This window comes from Gymnoscopelus microlampas, assembly GCF_963454915.1.
Source record: "Gymnoscopelus microlampas genome assembly, chromosome: 19".
NCBI classification, from domain to species: domain Eukaryota; kingdom Metazoa; phylum Chordata; class Actinopteri; order Myctophiformes; family Myctophidae; genus Gymnoscopelus; species Gymnoscopelus microlampas.
Genome location: NC_139956.1, coordinates 18052910 through 18076015, shown reverse-complemented (window position 1 = coordinate 18076015; position 23106 = coordinate 18052910). Strand labels below are relative to the sequence as shown.

Here is a 23106-nt window from a genome sequence, read left to right as displayed (position 1 = left end):
TGGGAGTGGGAAAAGTGGTTGACGAAGACCTACAGTACACTCGCGCACGCGAAAACGGCAAGCACACACACACACACACACACACACACACACACACACACACACACATAAAGAACATGCAGACATAAAAAAAAACACAACGATGGACATCCACGCACCTAAAGTTCTTGAACGGCGTGCTGATTTCAAAACCACGTCGATCCATGACTTTGATATGGGCAGCAGTCAGCTCCACCTCAGTGATGGCAAGGCCTCCTTTATAATCCTATAGAGAGAGAAGGGGGGGGGGGGGATTGGGAGAGAGAGAGAGAGAGAGAGTGAGTGAATTATTTATTGATTGTTTGATTAGCTATTTGACAGATTGATTGACTTCATCTATTAACCCATTAAGACCTGAGGCCGATTCTACAATTCTGTCTTCTAAATCCCAACAGTTTTCTGAAAAAAACTTCTATATCAGTGGTGCTCAAACTTTTTTTATGTATTTGGCTGCTGACCCCATCTCAAAATATTTTTGTTCCAGGGACCCCGAGAAGCAAAGAATAGAGTTACAAATGTTCGCTTTAAACAATATATATTCAAAGATTTGCACACATTTTTACGAGTTTTCAAAAATAGCAGATCTACAAGCTCGTAGCGCGGCACTCGGTGCCGCGCTACGAGCTTGTATATCTGCTATTTTTGAATAGCCAAAGTGTAAAATAATGCTTTTTTAGCTCAAATGAAAAAGTGACACAGATGCGTTCCCGGTCTTAATGGGTTAATCTGTCAGTCATACATCCATGCATTTATCTTTGTAACTATTGAACACAGGAGGGTTTGAGAGGATGGAGTGTGACAGAATGACGCATGACAGGGGATGGAGCCTTATAAAATCCCATGGAAGCGAGTGGCAGGTCCATCAAAGAGCATTATGGATAAGGCCCATTATCTTTTTTTTTATTTTTTTTACAGTGGCTCTCTCTCTCTCCGGCCAACAATCTCATCATTATTACGGTGCCAAGAGTTTAAAGGTCATTGACAAATCACAAAAGAGCCGCACTGAAACCGGAGAAGCAATTTCTTGCCCATTTTGTTCGGGTCAACATTCACTGTCATGCCTATTGGTCTGTAATCAATTCCTCATCCTCCACGAGGTCAGCACGAAATGGCATCAACTCCTCGATCGTTGCCACTGCTCACAGTAGATTTGGTAATTATTAAGAAAAAAATCACACCCTGTGTGAAGGTAGCGGCGCCTTTGATACATTTTGTCATCGATATGTGTTTATAATGTGTTTATAGCCACGTGTCATGTGAAGCTTGACCAATCACTTTGTTGACGCACCTGACCAATCACTTTGTTGACGGGTCTGACCATTCAGAACGTTGACGGACCTGACCAATCAGAACGTTGACGGACCTGACCAATCAGAACGTTGACGGACACGGACAAAGTCAGGTATAGAGCAGGATCCGCTCTATACCTAAAGGTATAGAGCGGCTAGCGCTGCTAAAAATGGGGATATCTTGGTGGGTAATGCAACCTACTGTATGTAGAAGCCCTCCAACCGCGTTAACCACTTAACCCATTCAATCCGGGAACGCATCTCTGTCATTTTAGATTTCTTTGGCTATTCAAAAATAGCCAAAGCTCATAGCGCGGCACTGAGTGCCGTGCTATGAGCTTGTAGATCTGCTATTTATTTATTTTTAGCGGACATTTGTAACTCAAATATTTGCCTCTGGGGGTCCCTGGAACTAAATATTTTTACAAATGTTTCGCTTTTAAAAATATATATTCCAAGATTTGCACAAATGTTCACGATTTTAAAAAATAGCAGATCTACAAGCGCGGCACTCAGTGCCGCGCTATGAGCTTGTACATCTACTATTTTTGAATAGCCAAAGAAATCTTTAAAACGACACGAATGATGCTTTCCCAGTCTTAAAGGGTTAAACCCTATAGTTAGTTCACCGAATTTCAAAGGGCTCTTTCTATTTTCGCTCGATATTAAATATCTTTGCGCAAAAATAGCAGGTCTACAAGCTCACAACACGTTGCAAACGGGATGCATCGTGAGCTCGCAGATATTCTTTCGCTCCAAATGTTAGACCAGAAAAAGTTCAAGTGGAAAAACGAGGACACCTCAGTGGGTAATGCAACCCGAGTAGAGCCACTAGAACCACAACGGTCCCCAAATACAAACGCTCTCTCTCACCTATACCTTTATCCAGGGAAGTGGACCCTCCCTAATGAGGAGAGAGCCACATGTTGCCTCATTAAAGTCAATGCAAGCTTCTAGTGCGCCACTGGTAGAATGTCATCTGATTTAATGAAAACTAACGAACGAGGCGGAAAACACAACCAGTGGAGGGACAACACAATTTGCTCTAGCTTGGCCTATTTTCTGTGTTGGCCTCCACATGATCAGAGAGGAAGAGAAATCGAATGTAGACATAATAGACAGGTTCACTCATAAACTGCTATGGACAGGGCGATTATGGACACTGCTGCAGTGGCGTGCACAGACATTTTGAGGGGCAGGCGCTCAAGTAAATTATACTTTTTTTTTGTTTACTTGGTCTGCTCTTTTTCCCCTCTACACCTATACCTCTTTGCCAAAAATAGCCGATCTACAAGCCCACAACGCCTCGCGCTGCGAGGCGTTGTGGGTTTGTAGATCGGCTATTTTTGGCTAAAGTTCTCCTCAGAAAAGGGATGCTAGGTTTCGAGTGGTTATGGTAAAAAGAAAAATCATATCACATAAAGATTTGGCGGACCCCCTGTAGTAACTCTGAGGACCCCCTAGGGGTCCCGGACCCCCTGTTGAAGACCCCAGGTGTAAACTGAAAAAAAAAAAAAAAAAACGTTTTTTCCCCTTTTTTTCAAAAGGGCACTTCTGGTCAAGAGGGCAAAGGGCAGGTGCTCTAGCACCACCTAGAGTCTATCTGTGCACGTCCCTGACCTGCTGTGTGTGTGTGTGTGTGTGCGTGCGCGCGAGCTATAGTGACATCTTGCTAAAAACTAAACAGAGATCAGCTGTCTTAGTTTAGCGTCTGTGTGTGTGTGTGTGTTCTGGAGGGCTGATCCAGTGAGAGCCGGGGATAGGAGCAGCATCATCACCCTCATCATCATCACAGTCTCTCCCTCCTCTCCCTCCCATCTCCCTCTTCAGTGAAAGCAGCTTAGTAGAGCGTTTTTCTATAGCCTCAAGCACTATGACACAAATGGAGCGAGAGACAGACAGGGGGTGCACGCACGCGCATGAAAACACACACACGACAAGGGAGGGGACAGGGAGAGAGAGAGAGAGAGAAAGACAGAGATGCTTATTAACCCATTTAGACCGGGAAAGAATCTGTGTCATTGTAAAAAAAAAATACTTTGGGCTATTCAATAATAGCAGATCTACAAGCTCACACTTGTATACTATTTTAGAAAAATCGTGAAAATGTGTGCAAATCTTTTGAATATACAGTTTTAACTCAAATCGTTACTTCTGGGGGGGGGTCCCCTGCATGAACAACACATTTTGAGATGGGGGTCCGTGGCCAAATATATATCATTTTGGGGGGGTCCTTGACATGAAAAGGTTTGGAGATCCACTGATTATAGCAACATAAAAACTGATTATAGCTATAAAAAAAAAGGATTTAGAAGACACTTGTAGAATCCCACAGAAGCAAATATTTGAGTTACAAATGTTCGCTTTAAAAATACATATATTCAAAGATTTGCACACATTTTCACGATTTTCCAAAAATAGCAGATCTACAAGCTCGTAGCGCGGCACTCGGTGCCGCGCTACGAGCTTGTATATCTGCTATTTTTGAATAGCCAAAAGTATCAAATAACGGTTATAGCTGAAAAACCCCGGTCTTAATGAGCTAATCCTTCCTCAGAGTGGCGGAGACGAGTCGTGCGCGGGGAAGACAGACGGGCGAAAATAAAAGCATCTCGGCCAATATATGCCATGACAGCCCGTTCTATTTCATCCCTGCATGAGTCCTGACTGCCAGAGGCAGCGCTTCAAGCACTGAACCTTCCGTTTGTGCGCATGTGCAGGTTCGAGTACTTGCACCAACACAAAGTCACTTGTGACCCCTGGAAAGAAGTTATAACTTACGGCGTCGGAGTTATTTTGAACGACAGACATTATTAGAAAAGGTTCCTTTGCAAAAAGGTTGAATGTCTCGGGGTACATAGTCATTTATTTCGATATTAATTGTGGCTGGTGAGAGGACCACAATGGAAATAAGTCTTAGGACTTTGTTGTGTTTATCATTGAACTGCTGTAACCTTGTGGGTTGTTTTGTATTTCAAATAAACTAAACTCGTATTGATGGCCACCTTTCGTCGGTGAAGGCAGTGTCCTCACTCCTGCTCCCTGAATATGGTACGTTGTTTTTCATTTATTTATTTAACTTTAGTAGTGTGCATCAACTGGTGTTGTAGACTTTAAATAACTTAGCAGCATTGCTGTACTGCCTGCCTGGCTCCTACAGTATTCAGCCCGACTATGGCCATGATATTTGCTCCTCTTTGCCTTGGCCTCAAGCACATTAAGGAGGGCCTCTCACAGTACCCATGCATTAATAGCAAATAAACGCCTCAGGCATTGAGGCGGAACACTGGGCGGGTGACGGTGGCCTCATCCCCTTGTTGGCCCAGTTGCCTCCAGCTCAAATGAGCCATTCCAAGCATCAGGCCATGGGGACCACAGCTGCCACCTCCAGGGATGAGGGTAAAGTCTTACAAGCTCTCTTGCAGGGTCGATCATCTAAGTACTGGGCTGGTCCATGTGAAGCCTCTACTCAGAACCCGCCACAACTCTGATGCTCACGCAAAGAATGCTGAGGTGTCCAACCCGCCAATGGCTTGGTTCCAAAGGAAGAAGTCTCAGTGGAAGCTTCTTCTAGACACTTTCTTTTGATAAATATAGGGGAGAGGGGAACTCCCATCTTTGCCTCAGAGGCAAGCTCCCATTCCTCAGCACAAAGCTCCCTGGGTGAGACCAAAAAACAGCCCCATGCGTTTTTATTATTTACACGGCCCTGGCTCTGCAGCTGGATGTACCGAGACGGTCAGAATCAGCTCCTGCTAGCCCCTAGCTGCCCTTCCTGTTCCTCCCCCAGAGAACTATCTGAGGGAGTTTCATGCGTGCAACTCCCTGTCTCACCACATGCTCACCCTCTCAGCTCCCCTGCAGACTGCAGAAGGGAGAGGTTGCATGCAGCCTGCAGTGATGCTTCATTGCTGGCATTAGCCCGCATGTCAAGGGAACTCACCACCAGGTCAGTCAGTCACCCTAGGCGTGTAGGGGGGCTGGTGTGGGCAGCCCCCCTACACCAGTGGTTCTCAAACTTTTTCATGTCAAGGACCCCCAAATAGACACTTATTAGCCCGCGGACCCCCCATTTAAAAAGATATGCCAGGGACCCCCATAAGAGAAGATTTGTACGGCTCTAGCAGTGATTCTCAACCATTTTAATTTCAAGGACCCCCAGTTTGACATGCATTAGGGCTACATTTAATGGCATTTCTATCTATGGGACCCACATTTATATTGTAAAAACAATGTTAATTTAACTCTGAGAGTGTACAAATGGAACCAAATGGACCCGTTAGGGTCCATTTGGTTCCATTTGTACACTCTCAGAGTTACAAACCCATAAGGGTCCATTTGGTTCCTAACTCTATCATTTAGCTGGGGACCCCCTGGAACCCCCTCAAGTACCCCTGGGGGTCCCCGGACCCCACTTTGAGAACCAATGCCCTACACGACCTCCTGTTGTAGCCAGGAGGTCAGATTTGGCATCCTGATGATCCCCACCTTCAACTGTGAATTTGGATGTTTTCTGACTGGTGAAAAGCATGTACAGTGTGATTGCTCTGTCTCAGAATCAAAACGTTTAAGAATGTAACAGTTTTATGAATCCTGGATGACAGCCAGAGCACTCGAAATTCTGTAGGAACGTATCCTCTGATGAAATAAGAAGACATAACCTCCTGTCTCAGGTCATCCACAAGTACAATGTAATTTTGTTGGTTGCGAACGCAGAAGGAGGCGCGGCAAAGCCGCGCCACCGACCAAGTGGAGCATACTATGACACTCGGCTCGGCTTGTGTGTCTGTCTGTGTGCAGTATGTGTGCAGCCGCGCCCCCATGTCACTCACGCTCTCATTGGCTGCCCCCACGTGACTCACGCTCTCATTGCCTGCATGCACTACAGTGTGGCTGAAATTCGCCTGTGCCCCTGGGTGACTCATTACACTTCTCTGAGAAAAATATAGCAGCGACAGTCAAAAATAACACATCTACAAGCATCTACACGAGTTCATCTATTGGGATATCTAAGAATTCCATGTCATTTGTGCATATTTTAGGCCGGATGGCAAGTAATTGCTCATTCCTTTCTATTCTTCTTATTGTTATTTTCGAGCTGCGTTCGCTTCCAGCGTTCGCGCGTCTTACTTGTATTGGTACTCGACCTGTGTACATGTGAGATCGAAGCGTTCAGTGCTTGAAGCACCACCTCTGGCGGTCATCCAGGATTCATAGAACCACGGTCACAAATCTCTAGCAAACGGCACTGCACTTAGTCCGTCCTACCCTTTCCCCGGCTATAAAGCATTTTCTGTTGCTCAGCTGCAAAACAATTCAGCTTCATTATACCAAACAAAGGAGGAGATGAATTGACACCGTCTTTGTTGATTAGGCACTCTTTTGTCTGGGGGGGAAGGCATAGTCAAACAAACGCTTGTGTGTGTGTGCGTGCGTGCGTGCGTGCTAGTGGGATAATGTGCGACCACGTTTACAACAGATTTCTCAAAGTAATTAAGTTCAACATGCAATGCCAGGCAGTTTATTTTTAGTTTTTGTCGATCAGAAGCTAAGGGGAAAAGTCAGAAAAATACGGTACTGCTGACAGGATTTACACTCTGACAGCTAATGTATTCCAAATCTTTAAATTTACCACAGTCATCCTCAATTATGTACCACTCCAAGCACATTAAGAGGAATGCACTGAAAGTCAAGGCATATAGAAGCCACACACACACACACACACACACACACACACACACACACACACACACAGACACACACACACACACACACACACACACACACACACACACACACACAATTTAAACACTCTGGGCCAGCAGACCGCACATTTCTCTTGGCCGCTCGGGCTAGATTTTGGTGCAATAGTCTCATTAATTAGCACTACAACATAGCGCTCTGTGAACCCCATGTCTCATAGTTTGGTTCAAATCCGTCTGCTCCAGAGCCTCCCCTGCACCTGAAGCCGAGCGCTCGCTCCCGCAAGCACAGCGTTCACAGCAGCCTGGAGCTGCCTAGAGTGGCATTTCTTTCATGTCGCTTTGTGGATTTGTTGGTTTTTTAACCCATTTAGCCCGGGAAAGAATCTGTGTCATTTTTTAGATGTCTTTGGCTATTGAAAAATAACAGATCTACAAGCTCATATGAGCTTGTAGATCTACTATTTTTGAAAAAAATCTTTGAATATATATATATACACTTTTAAGGCAAACATTTGTAACTCAAATCTTTGCTTCTGGGGATTCTACAAATGTCTTCTAAATCCTACGTTCTTTTTTGAAAAACGTATGTTTCTATATCAGTGGTGCTCAAACTTGTTCACGTCAAGGAGCCCCAAAATTAAATGTATTTGGCCGCCGACCCGCATCTCAAAATATTTTGTTCCAGGGACCCCCAGAAGCAAAGATTTGAGTTGCAAATGTTCCCTTTAAAAAATATATTCAAATATTTGCACAAAATGTTCAAGATTTTTCAAAAATAGCAGATATACAAGCTATGAGCTTGTGTATATCTGCTATTTTTGAATAGCCAAAGTATAGAATATGGATAAAGTGGTTGCACAGATGCGTTCCCGGTCTTAATGGGTTAAGAAGCAGGTTTTAACCCATTAATACCTGGAACGCATCTGTGTCACTTTAGATTTCTTTGGCTATTCAAAAATAGCAGATATACAAGCTCATAGCGCGGCACCGAGTGCCGCGCAATGAGCTTGTAGATCTGCTATTTTTGAAAAATCGTGAAAAACATTATTTTTTGATTTTTTTCCAAAAACTGTTAGGTTTCTGATTTGATTTTTAAGAATGGCCTCAGGTCTTAATGGGTTAAAGAAAATAAAGTCAAAGGAGAGTGACGGGGAGTACGAGAGGAAAGGAGAAAGGGGGGGGTGTGTGTGTGGGGGGGGGGGGGAAATACCTCCAGCAGCCACACTGGCGTGACTCTGGAGTTGGCTTGAACATAATGCAGCTAAGAGTGAAATCTTTTGTCAGATCTGCAGATCAATGCTGACATAATGGTATTCTCACCGGGGTAATGTCTAGCAGCGTCGGATAATCACTTGTCACGCTTAGTTTATACCCCGTCGTACGATAGCGTCACTGGCCAAAAATAGCAGATCTACAAGCTCATAAGGTGTCGGCTACTAAGAGCATAATAAATCAGCCTTTAATGCCTTCTGATGTGTTGTAAGTCATGAGTTCTGCTGCATCAGCATAACATATAAGTGATTAGTCGCAGCATTAATGTCTATGCAGGGTATGCTAGCATAATTACAATGCAAGGGGCTAACAGTAGGTTATATAAGCAGTGGTGTAAAAAGTACTCAATTTATTTACCTAAGTAAAAGTATCAATACCACAATGTAGAAATACTCTGTTACAACTACAAGTAAAGGTCCGTAATTCAAAATGCACTTGAGTAAAAGTACAAAAGTGTTGGCATCAAATATATATACTAAAAGTACTTATTATGCAGAATGTCCCATTTCACACGTTTTCAAATCTTTTGAAAATAGCAGATCTACAAGCTCACAATATGTTGCAACGCGACACATCGTGAGCTTGTAGATCGGCTATTTTCAAATGGACAAAATGTATATAGGGCTGAAGTGGTTAAAGGTAGGGTAAGTAATATTTTTTGGTTAAAACAAAAAGTATTTTGTTAAAAGGTTAAAGCACTATATTCTGATAGTAATCATTGCCATAGAGTGTTTGTTCAGTAACAGGAGTCTCCCTGTCTCTCCAGCTCTTTAATAAACAGAAAATACATTTTCCGGTAGGTGTCAAAATCTCAGCCAATCAGAAGAAAGTACCCATCTTTAAGCTTCATTTTTATAGTGTTCCAGTTCCATTTTTTCTGCCAATTTCACTTGTTTAATCTGTATCCTGATTGAGTTCTCTGTCCTGGTTGGATGAAATTGGAAATGAAACTGAAACTGTTTTATAAAGAGCTGGAGAGACAAGGAGACTCCTTTTACTGAACAAACACTCTATAGCAATGAGTACTATCAGAATATAGAGCTATTTAACACTTATATTATCCAAAGAAAACCACTTACCCTACCTTTAATGTATGTTTTGTAATAATAATCAAAATCTACAAAGTTACTTTACACCACTGGTTGTACAGTAACTATAATATAACTACCTCCTGATGACAGGCAAGTGTATTATAAAAAGTAGTGCAGGCATGTAGATACTAGATTTCATTTTTTGGTTTCGAGCCAAGAAGTTTGGGTAACACCGGAACTTTGGCAGGAGATGAGTCGTTTTCTTTTTTTTGCTTGTTTATTGTAGGGATTGGACCCCCATGAAAGCCTGTGTCTCACACAGGTAGTGTGTAAAAAAACGGATAAGGTGTGAAATGATCCAAACACTGAGCCGGCGGCTGGGGTACATGTCAAGTGTGAGGTAGATGCAGGCCTCCAGAAATAAGAGTGTTCTAACTTAGAGTAAATTGAAGAATCATATTAATTAACCCATTAAGATCTGGAACTGTGTCATTTTTAGATTTGAACTAAAAAGCATTATTGTACACTTTGGGCTATTCAAAAATAGCAGATCTACAAGCTCATAGCACGGCACCGAGTGCCGCGCTATGAGCTTGTAGATCTGCTATTTTTGAAAAATCGTGAAAATGTGTGCAAATCTTTGAATATATATATTTTTAAAAAGAACATTTTTAACTCAAATCGTTGCTTCTGGGGGGTCCCTGGAACAAAATATTTTGATGGGGGTCCGCGGCCAAATACATATAATTTTGGGGGTCCTTGACATGAAAAAGATTGAGCACCACTGATATAGAAACATATGTTTTTCAGAATACTGTTGAGATTTAGGAGACATGTAGAATCGCCTTCAGGTCTTAATGGGTTAATTTGATTTATTACAAGGGTCAGTTCTTGACATTTTTTTTTGCCAAATCATGATGATCCTGGGACAGTGGTTACAATGGTGTGTGGGGGGGGGGAGAGAGAGAGATAGAGAGAGAGCGAGAGCGAGCGCGAGCGATAGAGAGAGAGAGACAGACAGACAGAGGGGTACAGAAGGACCAGTGAATTGAAGTTAGGCCTTTGACACTCCCTGTTACAAGGCAAGACGAGAAGACAGACGCAGATGGGCGAGATTAAGAGAAAAGAGAGAGAGTGCGAGAGCGAGCGAGCGCGCGAGAGAGAGAGAGGGAGGAATTTCACAGTAATAGTCGGGACCTAATTGATCTAAATGTTTTGATGTGAGGACTGGGGAGTCATGGAATCTCGGCCCCTTCCATCCTATCAATTATAACTGCCATGTAGTCTTAAGGCATTTCAAGTTCAGTACTATATATGCAGGGGGTTTGAAAAGCTTCAATACTTCATGAGAACAAAGTGCTGTATGCGTCTGTAAACCCAGAGAGCAGAGACAGAGAGATCAAACAAGCCTCATTCTTTACACACCACTTTTAGTTTAACCCTTTCAGACCGAGAACGCATCTGTGTGTCATTTTAAGATTTATTTGGGCTATTCAAAAATAGCAGATCTACAAGCTCATAGCGCGGCACTCGGTGCTATTTTTGAAAAATCTTGATTTTTTTTTGCAAATCAAAAATATATATATATTTTTAAAGCAAACATTTGTAACTGAAATATTTGCTTCTGGGGGGTCCCTGGAACAAAATATTTTTAGATGGGGGTCCGCGGCCAAATACATATCATTTTGGGTGGTCCTTGACATGAAAAAGTTTGAGAACCACTGATACACTGTATAGCAACATACGTTTTTTCAAAAAACTGTTAGGATTTAGAAGACATTTGTAGAATCCCCCAGAAGCAAAGATTTGAGTTAGACATGTTCGCTTTGAAAAATATATATATTCAAAGATTTGCAAACATTTTTCACGATTTCTCAAAAATAGCAGATCTACAAGCTCATAGCGCGGCACTCGGTGCCGCGCTATGAGCTTGTATATCTGCTATTTTTGAATAGCCAATGAAATCTTAAAAGTGACACAGATGCGTTCCAGGTCTTAAAGGGTTAAATGGTGTTTCAAAGCGCCGCCATTACCGCGATCCCAACCAATACTAATGATAACAATACACAACCAGCAGGCATTGTGTCTGTGTGGTAGAGTGTGGTAGTTGGCTGTGGTTTTTGTTTTTTTTCTGGGACAGTAGGCATTGTCTAATTGGGCAGATCATCTGCCAGCCTTTAAGACCCATTAAGACCTGAGGGCGATTCTACAAGTACAAATGCCTTCTCTAAATCAACAGTTCTCAAACTTTTTCATGCCAAGGACCCCCCAAAATTTATATACATATTTGGCTGTGGAAGATGTTCCTAAAATGTTCCAAAAATCGCATATGTACAAGCTTGCAGCGCAAAGTGACGTGCTCTGAGCTTGTAGATCTACTATTGTTTTGAACAGGCTAATGCTTAAAATGACACAGATGCTTTCCCGCTTTGAATGGGTGAAAAAACAGTCGGCCAGCCCACTCTTAACTCTAGTTTTATCTTGTGTTCGACAGTGAGACCGGAGCCATTCGACTGAAAGAGCGTACCATATTCAGGCCTTTTCTTGGGTCGTCATCATAAGTTCTGTGTTGCAATGTTTTGCTTTGAGTTTTGTACTTTTCCAAACATGGCAGGCAGCTTAAAGGTAGGGTAAGTGATTTTCTTTGGTTAAAATAAGTGTTAAACAGCTCTATATTCTGATAGTACTCATTGTTATAGAGTGTTTGTTCAGTAAAAGCAGTCTCCTTGTCTCTCCAGCTCTTTATAAAACAGAAAATGCATTTTCGTTTCAGTTTCATTTCCAATTTTATCCAATCAGGATAGAGAACTCAATCAGGATACAGATTAAACAAGTGAAATTGGAAGTGATGACACTAAGAAATGAGCAGGCAAAATTGGAACTGGAACACAAAAAATGAAGCTTAAACATGGGTACTCTCTCCTGATTGGCTGAGATTTTGACACCTACCGGAAAATGTATTTTCTGTTTATTAAAGAGCTGGAGAGACGGGGAGACTCCTGTTACTGAACAAACACTCTAGTCTATAGCAATGATTACTATCAGAATATAGTGCTTTAACCTTTTAACAAAATACTTTTTGTTTTAACCAAAAAATATCACTTACCCTACCTTTAATTTCTGTTTCTTTGATGCGGCAGAAATTAAAAAAAAAAACTTTGAACGAAAAATCCCACTGTCATGTGTTCCCTCCTCCTGTACCAAACCTTTTTACAGTTTGTGGTTTCCAGCACAAGTTGAATTCAAGTTACATTTCACAATGAGCCTCCGAGTTTACTCAGCGCTCTATATACAGTACCCAGTGGGATAAGTAGTAAAAATTACACCACGACTTTGCATAACCATATCACCAGGGGAATGCGGTTCAATACAAGCACTGAGTAAGTGCCTTGAACGAATGGAAGATTGGATGAGCCAGAATGTTCTTCAGTTGAACAGAGGACAAAACTGAAGTAACTGTTTAAGCCAACAAAGAACGATTAAATATCTAGTGCTCAAGCTTCAATTTATAATGTTAAAAAAAACACAACTGGAGCCATAAATCTTGGCGTAGTCATGGACTCTAAGACCTGAATTTCAACCGCCACATTAAGACGATTACAAAGTCAAGCCTACAATCACCTTAACCCATTCAGACCGGGGACGCAGCTGTGTGTCATTTTTAGATTTCTTTGGGCTATTCAAAAATAGCAGACCTACAAGCTCGTAGCGCGGCACTGGCTTGTAGATCTGCTATTTTTTTTAAATCGTGAAAAATGTTTGCAAATCTTTGAATATATATATATATTTTTAAAGCGAACTCAAATCTTTGCTTCTGTGGGATTCCACAAACAGTTTTTTTATTTTTTATTATGTTGCTATAATATCAGTGGTTCTCAAACTTTTTTCATGTCAAGGACCCCCAAAATGTTGTTCCAGAAGCAAAGATTTGAGTTAAAAATGTCCGCTTCAAAAGTATATATGCATTCAAAGATTTGCACACATTTTCATGATTTAAAAAAGAAAATAGCAGATCTACAAGCTCTTAGCGCGGCTATGAGCTTGTATATCTGCTACTATTGTTTTGAACAGGCTAATGCTTAAAATGACACTGATGCATTCCCGCTTTGAATGGGTGAAAAAACAGTCGGCCAGCCCACTCTAACTCTAGTTTTTATCTCGTGATCGACAGTGAGAGCGGAGCCATTCGACTGAAAGAGCGTACCATATTCGGGCCTTTTCTTGGGTCGTCATCATAAGTTCTGTGTTGCAATGTTTTGCTTTGAGTTTTGTACTTTTCCAAACATGGCAAGCAGCTTAAAGGTAGGGTAAGTGATTTTCTTTGGTTAAAATAAGTGTTAAATAGCTCTATATTCTGGTGCTATGAGCTTGTATATCTGCTATTTTCGAATAGCCAAAGTATAAAATAATGGTTAAAGTGGTTACGCAGATGCGTTCCCGGCTTCAATGGGTTAAGAATATATCAAGGATTAAAGGACTTATGTCTCAGCGGGATTTGGAAAAAAGCGTGTCTGTGCATTTTCTTCAATAGACTCGACTACTCTAATTGTATCTTTGCACGTCTCCCTAAAAACATTCATCAGACAACTGCAGTTGAATCAGAATGCTGCATACTTTGCAAAGTCTTTACAAATACCAAGAAGAAATAAATATTATCACCCTCCATTCTCAGAATGTTACACTTTGCTTCCTTGTCTATCCAAGAATTGATTTCAAAATACTATACTGTTGATTTGAATTGTTAATTAAAGGGCCAAAATACATTTCTTGTTTCTATATCATGCATGAACCACTCCTCAGGTTGCCTGGGATCAGTGTTGCCAGATTTTGCGAGAGAAACAAGCAACCAGGTCTATGAAAACAAGCCCAAAAGAAGCGCCACATGAGCACTTTAAACCTATGTCGATGCAAAGCGCTGTGAGCTAGTATATCTGCTATTTTCACACCAAATCTTGAAGAAAAGTTAAAAATGTGGATTCTTTCTTTTTATAATTCAACAAAAATCTTGTGTGGGGGTCCCTGGCACAAAATATTTGCAGATGGGGTTCCGTGGACAAATACGTATTCATTTGGGGGGGTAATTGACATGTAAATGTTTGAGAGTCACATGGTTTAAACAACATCAGGGAAGAAGCCCAAATAAGCAACTACACTAGAAACAAGCCCAACAACCTGCAACCCATAATAACTAATCAATATTTACAAGCAACTTTACAGTAAAAAATGCCCAAATTCGCTTATAATAAGCAGACTTGGCAACGCTGCCTGATCCCAGAGTCAAACCTAAAGTGGAAAAGCAGCGTTCAGTTTTTAAGCACCACTTACCTGGAACAAACTCCCAGAAAAGTGCAGGTCTGCTACAACTCTGTTCTTTTATGTTGGCGATGAACACTTATCTTTTTGCTTCTCTTTTATTCCGGTATTTGATGAATTTCTTGTGCTGCACTGTAACGTTTTTATTATTTTTTCACCTTAAAGCTGCAATCCATAACCTTTGTTTTCTGTGTGTAATAGTTATTTTAACGAATCTGTATGGTAGAGTATGTTAATACAATATCACTGGTTGGAGGCGGTCTCCCTGCTTCTTCTATTGATATTTAGATCCCATCGTTGGGGTAGGATCACAAACAAAACTCAAAAGGAAACAACTTGAACTTCCCACATGCTCTTCCCTTATAACAGCTCAACAGTAATAATCTCGGTCGCACGGGGGACCCAGGTTTGAATCCCAGGTAGGACATCAAAGTTATAGATTTAACCAGGGACGTGCACAGATAGACTCTACTGTAGGTGGTGCTAGAGCACCTGCCCTTTGCCCTCTTGACCAGAAGTGCCCTTTTGAAAAAAAGAAAAAAAAAAGTGTTTTTCTTTTTTCAGTTTACAGCAGGAGTCTTCAACAGGGGGTCCGGGACCCCTAGGGGGTCCTCAGAGTTACTACAGGGGGTCCGCCAAATCTTTATGTGATATGATTTTTGTTTTTACCATAACCACTCGAAACCTAGCATCCCTTTTCTGAGGAGAACTTTAGCCAAAAATAGCAGATCTACAAGCTCACAACGCCTCGCGCTGCGAGGCGTTGTGAGCTTGTAGATCGGTTATTTTTGGCAAAGAGGTATAGGTGTAGAGGGAAAAAAGAGCAGACCAAATAAACTGAATGAGAACCTGCCCCTAAAAATGTCTGTGCACGCCACTGGATTTAACTCTTTAATAACAATTTTCTTTGAATTGTTGTTGAAATGTGCAATATACAAATACACTTTCATTGCCTTACACTGAGAAACAGTTACAATACTAGGATGTGTCCACACTGTCTGCCTGTTATGAAAAGTAACCACTGCAGGGGGGGTGACGGTCGTGTTGGGGGGGGTGGGGATCACAAGATGTACATTTCCATACATTGCTCACACAATGTAGGGAGGCCATCAGCTATAGGACTAATAGTTTTGCATTCGTCAGTATTTTTGTCCTTCCATTTTGTCATCCTCCACGGACCGAAAGCGGTACGGGGGGGCATGCTGTATCACAACCTTTGTTCAGGAGCTCTGTCTGGACAAAGCTGGTTTTATAGTTGGAAGACCTATAGCTGCGGAGGAGGACTGGGCCAGCCATCTCCAGACAGCACACCACACAATCTATCCTGATTGGTCAGCTGATAAAAAAAAAAAGTGTCGCGCATCGCATTTCTCAAAAAAAGTTGCCTTTTTGTTGGACGGTGTGGACATGCCCCTTAGGCATACACGAGGAAGGTGGGGTGTTCGCATTGTGTGTGCGTGTGTGTGTGTGTGTGTGTGTGTTTGTATTACTATACTTGCGAGGACCAAGTATAGTAGAATTTGAAGAAATCTACATTGTGAGGACAGTTTTCCTGGTCCTCACTAGACAAATGGTTGTTTTATAGTTAAAAAAAACATTTTTAGAGATACGTTTACAATCAGAAAAACATTCAGGTCAGGATTAGACATTTAGAGGTTATGGTTTAGGGATTGGAATTAGAATTAAACATGATTTATACTTAGTTGCGCGCCAGTGTCATGCACCGAAAAATAGCCGATCTATAAGCTCACAACGCGTCGCAGCGCGACGCGTTGTGGGCTTGTAGATCTGCTGTTTTTCGGCTTTAGGCTTACGGTTAAAACTGCCAAAATATATGTATTTTTAAATGACATTCATAAAATCGCTTTCCTAAAGCGTTGATGTCCTCACAAGTATAGTAATACAATATACAATATAGTAATGTGTGTGTGTGTGTGTGTGTGTGTGTGTGTGTGTGTGTGTGTGTGTGTGTGTGTGTGTGTGTGTGTGTGTGTGTGTGTGTGTGTGTGTGTGTGTGTGTGTGTGTGTGTGTGTGTGTGTGTGTGTGCGTGCGCGCGTGTGTGTGTGTGCGTGTGTGCGTGCGTGTGCGTGGGTGTTTGAGTACACTACCCACGATGCCCATGCCAACAGGCAGTTCTGTTGTGTGTTTTGGTTGCTGTCTGGGTTTACGTACAAACAAACTCACACATTGACATACTGCCCGTAAACTTGACACACACGTGTGTGTGTGTGTGTGTGTGTGTGTGTGTGTGTGTGTGTGTGTGTGTGTGTGTGTGTGTGTGTGTGTGTGTGTGCGCATTTGCATGCGAGTATGCACACACGCTCCGCGAGGAAGGCGAGGAGTCGGGGGCCCATATACTGTACCTAACGACCCACATCCCTCACAGGCAGCCAATTAGAGAGCCCGGATGATGCCGGGCCCACACCGGTCGTTATACCTCACCCAATATGTGCCACCGCAGCCCCCTGCCCCGTCCAATTAGTCTGCTGTGGCGGATGGAGGGAGGAAGGAAGGACACGGGGAAAAGATGGAGGCTGGCGAAGGCACCGCGGCATCAGAGGCGAGAATGAGTCACCTAATAATGACTCACCAGGCTGGCTGGCTGGTGATGCTCATAGGGGAGAACAGGGAGAACAGTGTGTGTAAACCGTACGTTACCTAAGTACGTTGGTTCTCAAAGTGGGGTCCGGGTTTCCAGGGAGTCCCCAGCAAAAATGTGTTAATATAGCATTAACCTTTTATACTTTGGGCTATTCAAAAATAGCAGATCTACAAGCTCATAGCACGGCACCGAGTGCCGCGCTATGAGCTTGTATATCTGCAAAAAAAAAAATATCTTGCAAACCTTTGGATATATAAATATGTTTTAAGCAATTTTTTTTTACTCAAATCTTTGCTTCTGGGGGGTCCCTGGAACAAAAATATTTAAGATGGGGGTCCGCGGCCATGAAAAAGTTTGAGAACCACTGCCTAAGTACACACACACAAACACACACACATATGTGCGCGCGCGCGTGCACACACACACACACACACACACACACACACACACACACATAACTCATAACAGCTACCAACCGAGTGCTCATCATGACTCTGAGGAAGACGCAAGTGGAAACGTCAGTCACCCCTGCGAAATAATAAGTACATAATTGTTTTATTTGGGTTTAGTCTCTCCTGAAGTGCCCCCAGGTATTATTCTCTCTGATTCACGTTGTCCCTGTTGAGCACCCACGGAACCCTTCTACCTATATGCTCATTGTGACCATCTGAGTAAGCCATCAGCTGAACGAAGCTGAACTTCCACCGAAGGCAGTGGTGGGAAAAGTACTCAAATTCTCTACTTAAGTAAAAGTACCAATACTGCAATATAAAAATACTCTGTTACAAGTAAAAGTCCAGAATTCAATATTTACTTGAGTAAAAGTACAAAAGTATTGGCATCAAAATGTACTCAAAGTACCAAAAGTAAAAGTACTAAATATTTGAAAATAGCAGATCTACAAGCTCACAACGTGTCCCGATGCGACGCGTTGTGAGCTTGTAGATCGGCTATTTTCAAATAGCCTAGGTATAAAATAGGCCTAAAGTGGTTAAAGTATGTTTCATAATATCATCATTTATATCTAAAAAGTAACTAGTAACTAAAGTTTTCAAATGATTGTAGTGGAGTAAAAGTACAATATTTGCCTCTGAGATGTAGTGGAGTAGAAGTAAAAGTATTGGAAATTGGAAATACTCAAGTGAAGTACAAATACTTCAAAACTGTACTTAAGTACAGTATTTAAGTAAATGTACTTACAGTAGTTACTTTACACCACTGACCGCAGGACTAATAAAGGTCTACCTTTTTTCCCGTATTCATATTAGACTGACAGAGAGAGAGAGAGAGAGAGAGAGAAAGACACAGAAACAGACAGACAGAGACACAGGAAGACAGAGACACAGACAAAGACACAGACAGAAACACACACACACACACACACACACACACACACACACACACACACACACACACACACACACACACACACACACACACACACACACACACACACACACACACACACACACACACACACACACACACACACACACACACACACACACACACACACACACACACACACACACACACACACAGACAGTATAACAACCAGCCAGAAGGCTCAGATGAGCTCACAGGGGGGAGCTGTTATGGGTTAAGTGTCTTGCCCAGGGACAGCTTCCGACACACAGACCGGGGCGAGCCGAGGGGTCGAACTGGCGACCTTCCGAATTCCCAGATGGCCTCTCTATCCACTCAGCTATACCGCCGCCCCCGGCATTGTGCGTCGTGCCGAGCCGAGCCGTGCTTTAGCCCATTGAGACCGGGAACGCGTGAACGTGTTCATTTTTAAGATTTCTTTGGCTATTCAAAAAATAGCAGATATACAAGTTCGTAGCGCGGCACCGAGTGCCGCGCAACAAACTTGTAGATCTGCTATTTTTTGATGTCATCATGACAATCATAACAATGTTTGCAAATCTTTAAGTATATTTTTTTAAAGTGAACATGTTTTACGCAAATTGAATCACTGATATAGAAACATAAGTTTAAAAAAGAAAAACTGTTAGGATTTAGAAGACTTGTATTTTTGTGGAATCCCCAGAAGCAAAGATTTCAGTTTCAAATGTTTGCTGTAAAAAAAATATACATATAGACCAATTATTTGTTTACTAACATTGAGACTGGACGCACAGGTGATTGTTTCACGCAATCAATTCCCAACCTGTTGTTTCGGGGTGCGCTGGTTTCAGCACACCCCAACCCCCTCTTGTGTGTTGGCTAGTGAGGCGCGTCCTAGGGAGACCTGACAGAATGGGTTTCATTGCGCGCATACTGGTTGCGCGCATACTGGTTCTTATCAGCGTGACGTCGTCTGTTAAGGGGTCTATTCAAAGATTTGCACACATTTTCTAATTTAAAAAAAAAAAAATTGCTGCTATGTTTGAATAACCAAAGAATAAGTTAATGGTTAAAGTGGTTAAAATCTAAAATGACAGATGCTTTTCCCGGTCTTAATGGGTTAGAACTGTGAATCCATGTCTACACAACCACTTGAGCTTGACCAAAAAAAAAGGCATTCTGGGTAAAATCGCCCCACATGGAGCAAGGTGTCCAGTGGACTGTGGGGCGGAAGGTGACAACACAAAAAGAGAGAGCAGGGGAGAGAGATGAGAGAGAGAGAGAGAGAGGCATCGGGCAAAGAACAAATGCATATTTCATCACGCAACCGCATTGTATACACACCGTAAAGTTGATGTATGCTTTTTAAAAGTTCAAACCTTTCGTACGGGAAAACAAATCCATTTTTTTGAACGACACAGCAGGTCGTGAATGCCTAACGAGGGTTTGGAGATATGTGGGGCGAATCGAAAAGTTAAATCAAAACGTTTCACGTCGTGAGTAAATGCCCGGTATATTTACACAATGCTAACGACTGAGATATTGGATTCTGATTTGATTTGAAGGTCAATATCTTTGGCCGTGATCTGACATTAAACCATTAAGACCGGGAACGCATCTGCGTGTCATTTTTAGATTTCTTTGGGCTATTCAAAAATAGCAGATATACAAGCTCATAGCGCGTCACCGAGTGCAGCGCCACGAGCTTGTAGATCTGTTATGTTTGAAAAATCGTGAAAATGTGTGCAAATCTTTGAATATACATGTATATATTCTTTTTTTAAAGCGAACATTTAAAAAAAATGTTTGTTTTTAAAGCGAACATCTTTGCTTCTGGTGATTCTACAAATGTCTCTAAATCCTAACAGTTTTTTTTCTTGTTTTTTTTTCACATATGTTGCTATATAAATATATATCAGTGGTTCTCAAACTTTGGGGGTCAAGGACCCCCAAAATTAAACGTATTTGGCCACTGACCCCGATCTGAAAATATTTTGTTCCAGGGACTCCCAGAAGCAAAGATTTGAGTTAAAAATGTATATATATATATATTAAAAAATGTGCACACATTTTCACGACTTTCTTTTCCCAAGAATAGCAGATCTACAAAATCGTAGCGCAGCAGCTTGTATAACTTCTATTTTTGAATAGCCAAAGAAATTACACAGCTTATTTCCCGGTCTTAAAGGGTTAAGACAAAATGCTAGAGATAATAAAGGAGAGTGCCCTTAGTCAGCCACACGGTGCACCAACCAACATAATAACAATGTCCTGTTCAGTTGGTTCCCTGGCTTTGTGTGTCGCAATGCCAGCCCCCTCTCTCTCTCTCTCTCTCTCTCTCTGCCCTCTGCCTCCTTTTCTCTCTCACCAGTCAAAGTAATCTTTCAAACTAATCTAAAAGAACATAAAGAACAAAGATGGAAGACTACAAGGTGCAGGACGGGGGGGGGGACGGGGGGGGCAGCCACACCTGTGTCATAAATTCCAACACCTTTACTCTGAGACAAGCGCCTTGGCAGGCCTTGTGGGAGAGACTGTTGATTGTTGTGTGGAGGGAGAAGAAGAAGAGTGTGAAAAGGGCGACAGAGGCAATAGATCTAATGATGGCGGATTAACCCGCTGAGACCGGGGAACGCTTCCCTGTGTGATTTTTTGATTTCTTTGGCTATTGAAAAAATAGCAGATATACAATACCGAGTGCCGCGCTACGAGCTGCTATTTTTTTTTACATTTTTGAAAATGTGTGCAAAATATATATTTTTTTTAAAGCAAACTTTTGTAACTCAGGTCTTTGCTTCTGGGGGATTTTACAAATGTCTTCTAAAGTCCTAACAGTTTTTTGAAAAAAACGTATCTTGCTATAATACATCAGGTCAAAGACCACCCAAAATGATAAGTACTTGGCTGGGGACCCCCCATCTGAAAATATTTTGTTCCAGGGACCCCCCAGAAGCAAAGATTTGAGTTACAAAAGTTTGCTCTATATATATATATATATATATATATATATATATATATATATATATATATATATATATATATATATATATATATATATATATATATATATATATATATATATATATATATTCAAAGATTTGCACAAATGTTCATGATTTTAAAAAAAATAGCATATCTACAAGCTCATAGCGCGGCACTCGGTGCCGCGCTATGAGCTTGTAGATCTGCTATTTTTTGAATAGCTAAATGGCACAGATGCTTTCCCGGTCTTAATGGGTTAATTAAAGCTTCTCCGGGGGCCCTGGGGGAACCTGATTATCCATATTCCTATTCAAGGCACCACCAGACCTGTGAAAACCTGCCTGAAAGCGCTCACCCCACCAATCACCCTCCAACGGTACTTTTGCATTTTATATATAGGTCCAGGATAATGTCAGACACTTAAATGGCAAATATAAACTAGAGCCATTCGACCGAAACTTTGCATTTAAAATTCATCTCAATAGACCTGGCCGCATACACATTGCGGGGGCCTTTGGTTATGACATCATTAGCCTAGTCCACAGCACAGGGGATGCATACAGAGACACTACTTGGATCTCAAACTTTTTCATGTCAAGGACCCCCAAAATGACATGTATTTGGCCACGGACCCCCCATCTCAAAATATTTTTTGTTCCAGGGACCTTCCAGAAGATTTGAGTTACAAATGTTCGCTTTTGAGTGCCAAAAACGGTCCGGACCGTTTTTCATAATCCAAACGAGGTGTACCAAAAACGGTTATGGCCGTTTTTGGGCAAAAATATGACAGCACCAGGAGGAGATATGATTTTACGAAGATTTAGACTCCAATCCACTTCCTGGTTAACTCATGACTTCAAAAGCCTGTATCTCGGCTCCTGTGTACTTTTTGTTTTTACGATGTATTTTCGACTATTTTCAACTGGCTGCAACTATGGAACGGATTACCGAATGTTTTTAATCTTTTTCCCCGGATTGTACGAGACCTCTATGTGTGTAATGAGGGGATCACCGTGAGGACGGTGATCATTGAAAATGTTTTGTGACTACTTGAAAAAGGTTCAAAAATTGTTAAAAATCCAGGCACTGGAGGTACCCTGTTTTGAAAAAACCCTGGCACTCAAAAAAACATGATTTTTCAAAAATAGCAGATCTACAAGCTCACAGCACGGCACTCGGTGCCGCGCAATGAGCTTGTAGATCTGCTATTTTTGAATAGCCAAAGTATAAAATATGGATAAAGGGGTTAAAATGACTGTGACGCTTTATTAACTCATTTAGCTGGGGACCCCAGTGGTACCCCCCCAAGGACCCCTGGGGGTCCCCGGACCCCACTTTGAGAACCAATGCTGACTACACTGTCAAATAAAAGAGTGTCAATTTAACTCTGAGGGTGTAAAAATGGAGCGTCTGATGTATACAGTATGTGGCGCCACCTTTGCTCCGAGACATGAGCGGTGCATGTTAGTATCACTTTTCAGAGAACCACAAAAAATGGACGTCGCATTTGTTCGGGACCAAAGTA

The 23106-nt window shown here is 41.9% G+C and overlaps 1 protein-coding gene across 1 annotated transcript in view; it reads right to left on the bottom strand.

Moving 5' to 3' along the window:
• Positions 1 to 23106, bottom strand: part of arap2 (ArfGAP with RhoGAP domain, ankyrin repeat and PH domain 2) — a 226047-nt gene that overhangs the window by 141597 nt on the left and 61344 nt on the right. The window contains exon 10 of the mRNA XM_084043154.1: positions 159 to 265. Coding sequence (XP_083899280.1) covers positions 159 to 265 — 107 coding nt within the window. The remainder of the gene's footprint in view (positions 1 to 158; positions 266 to 23106) is intronic.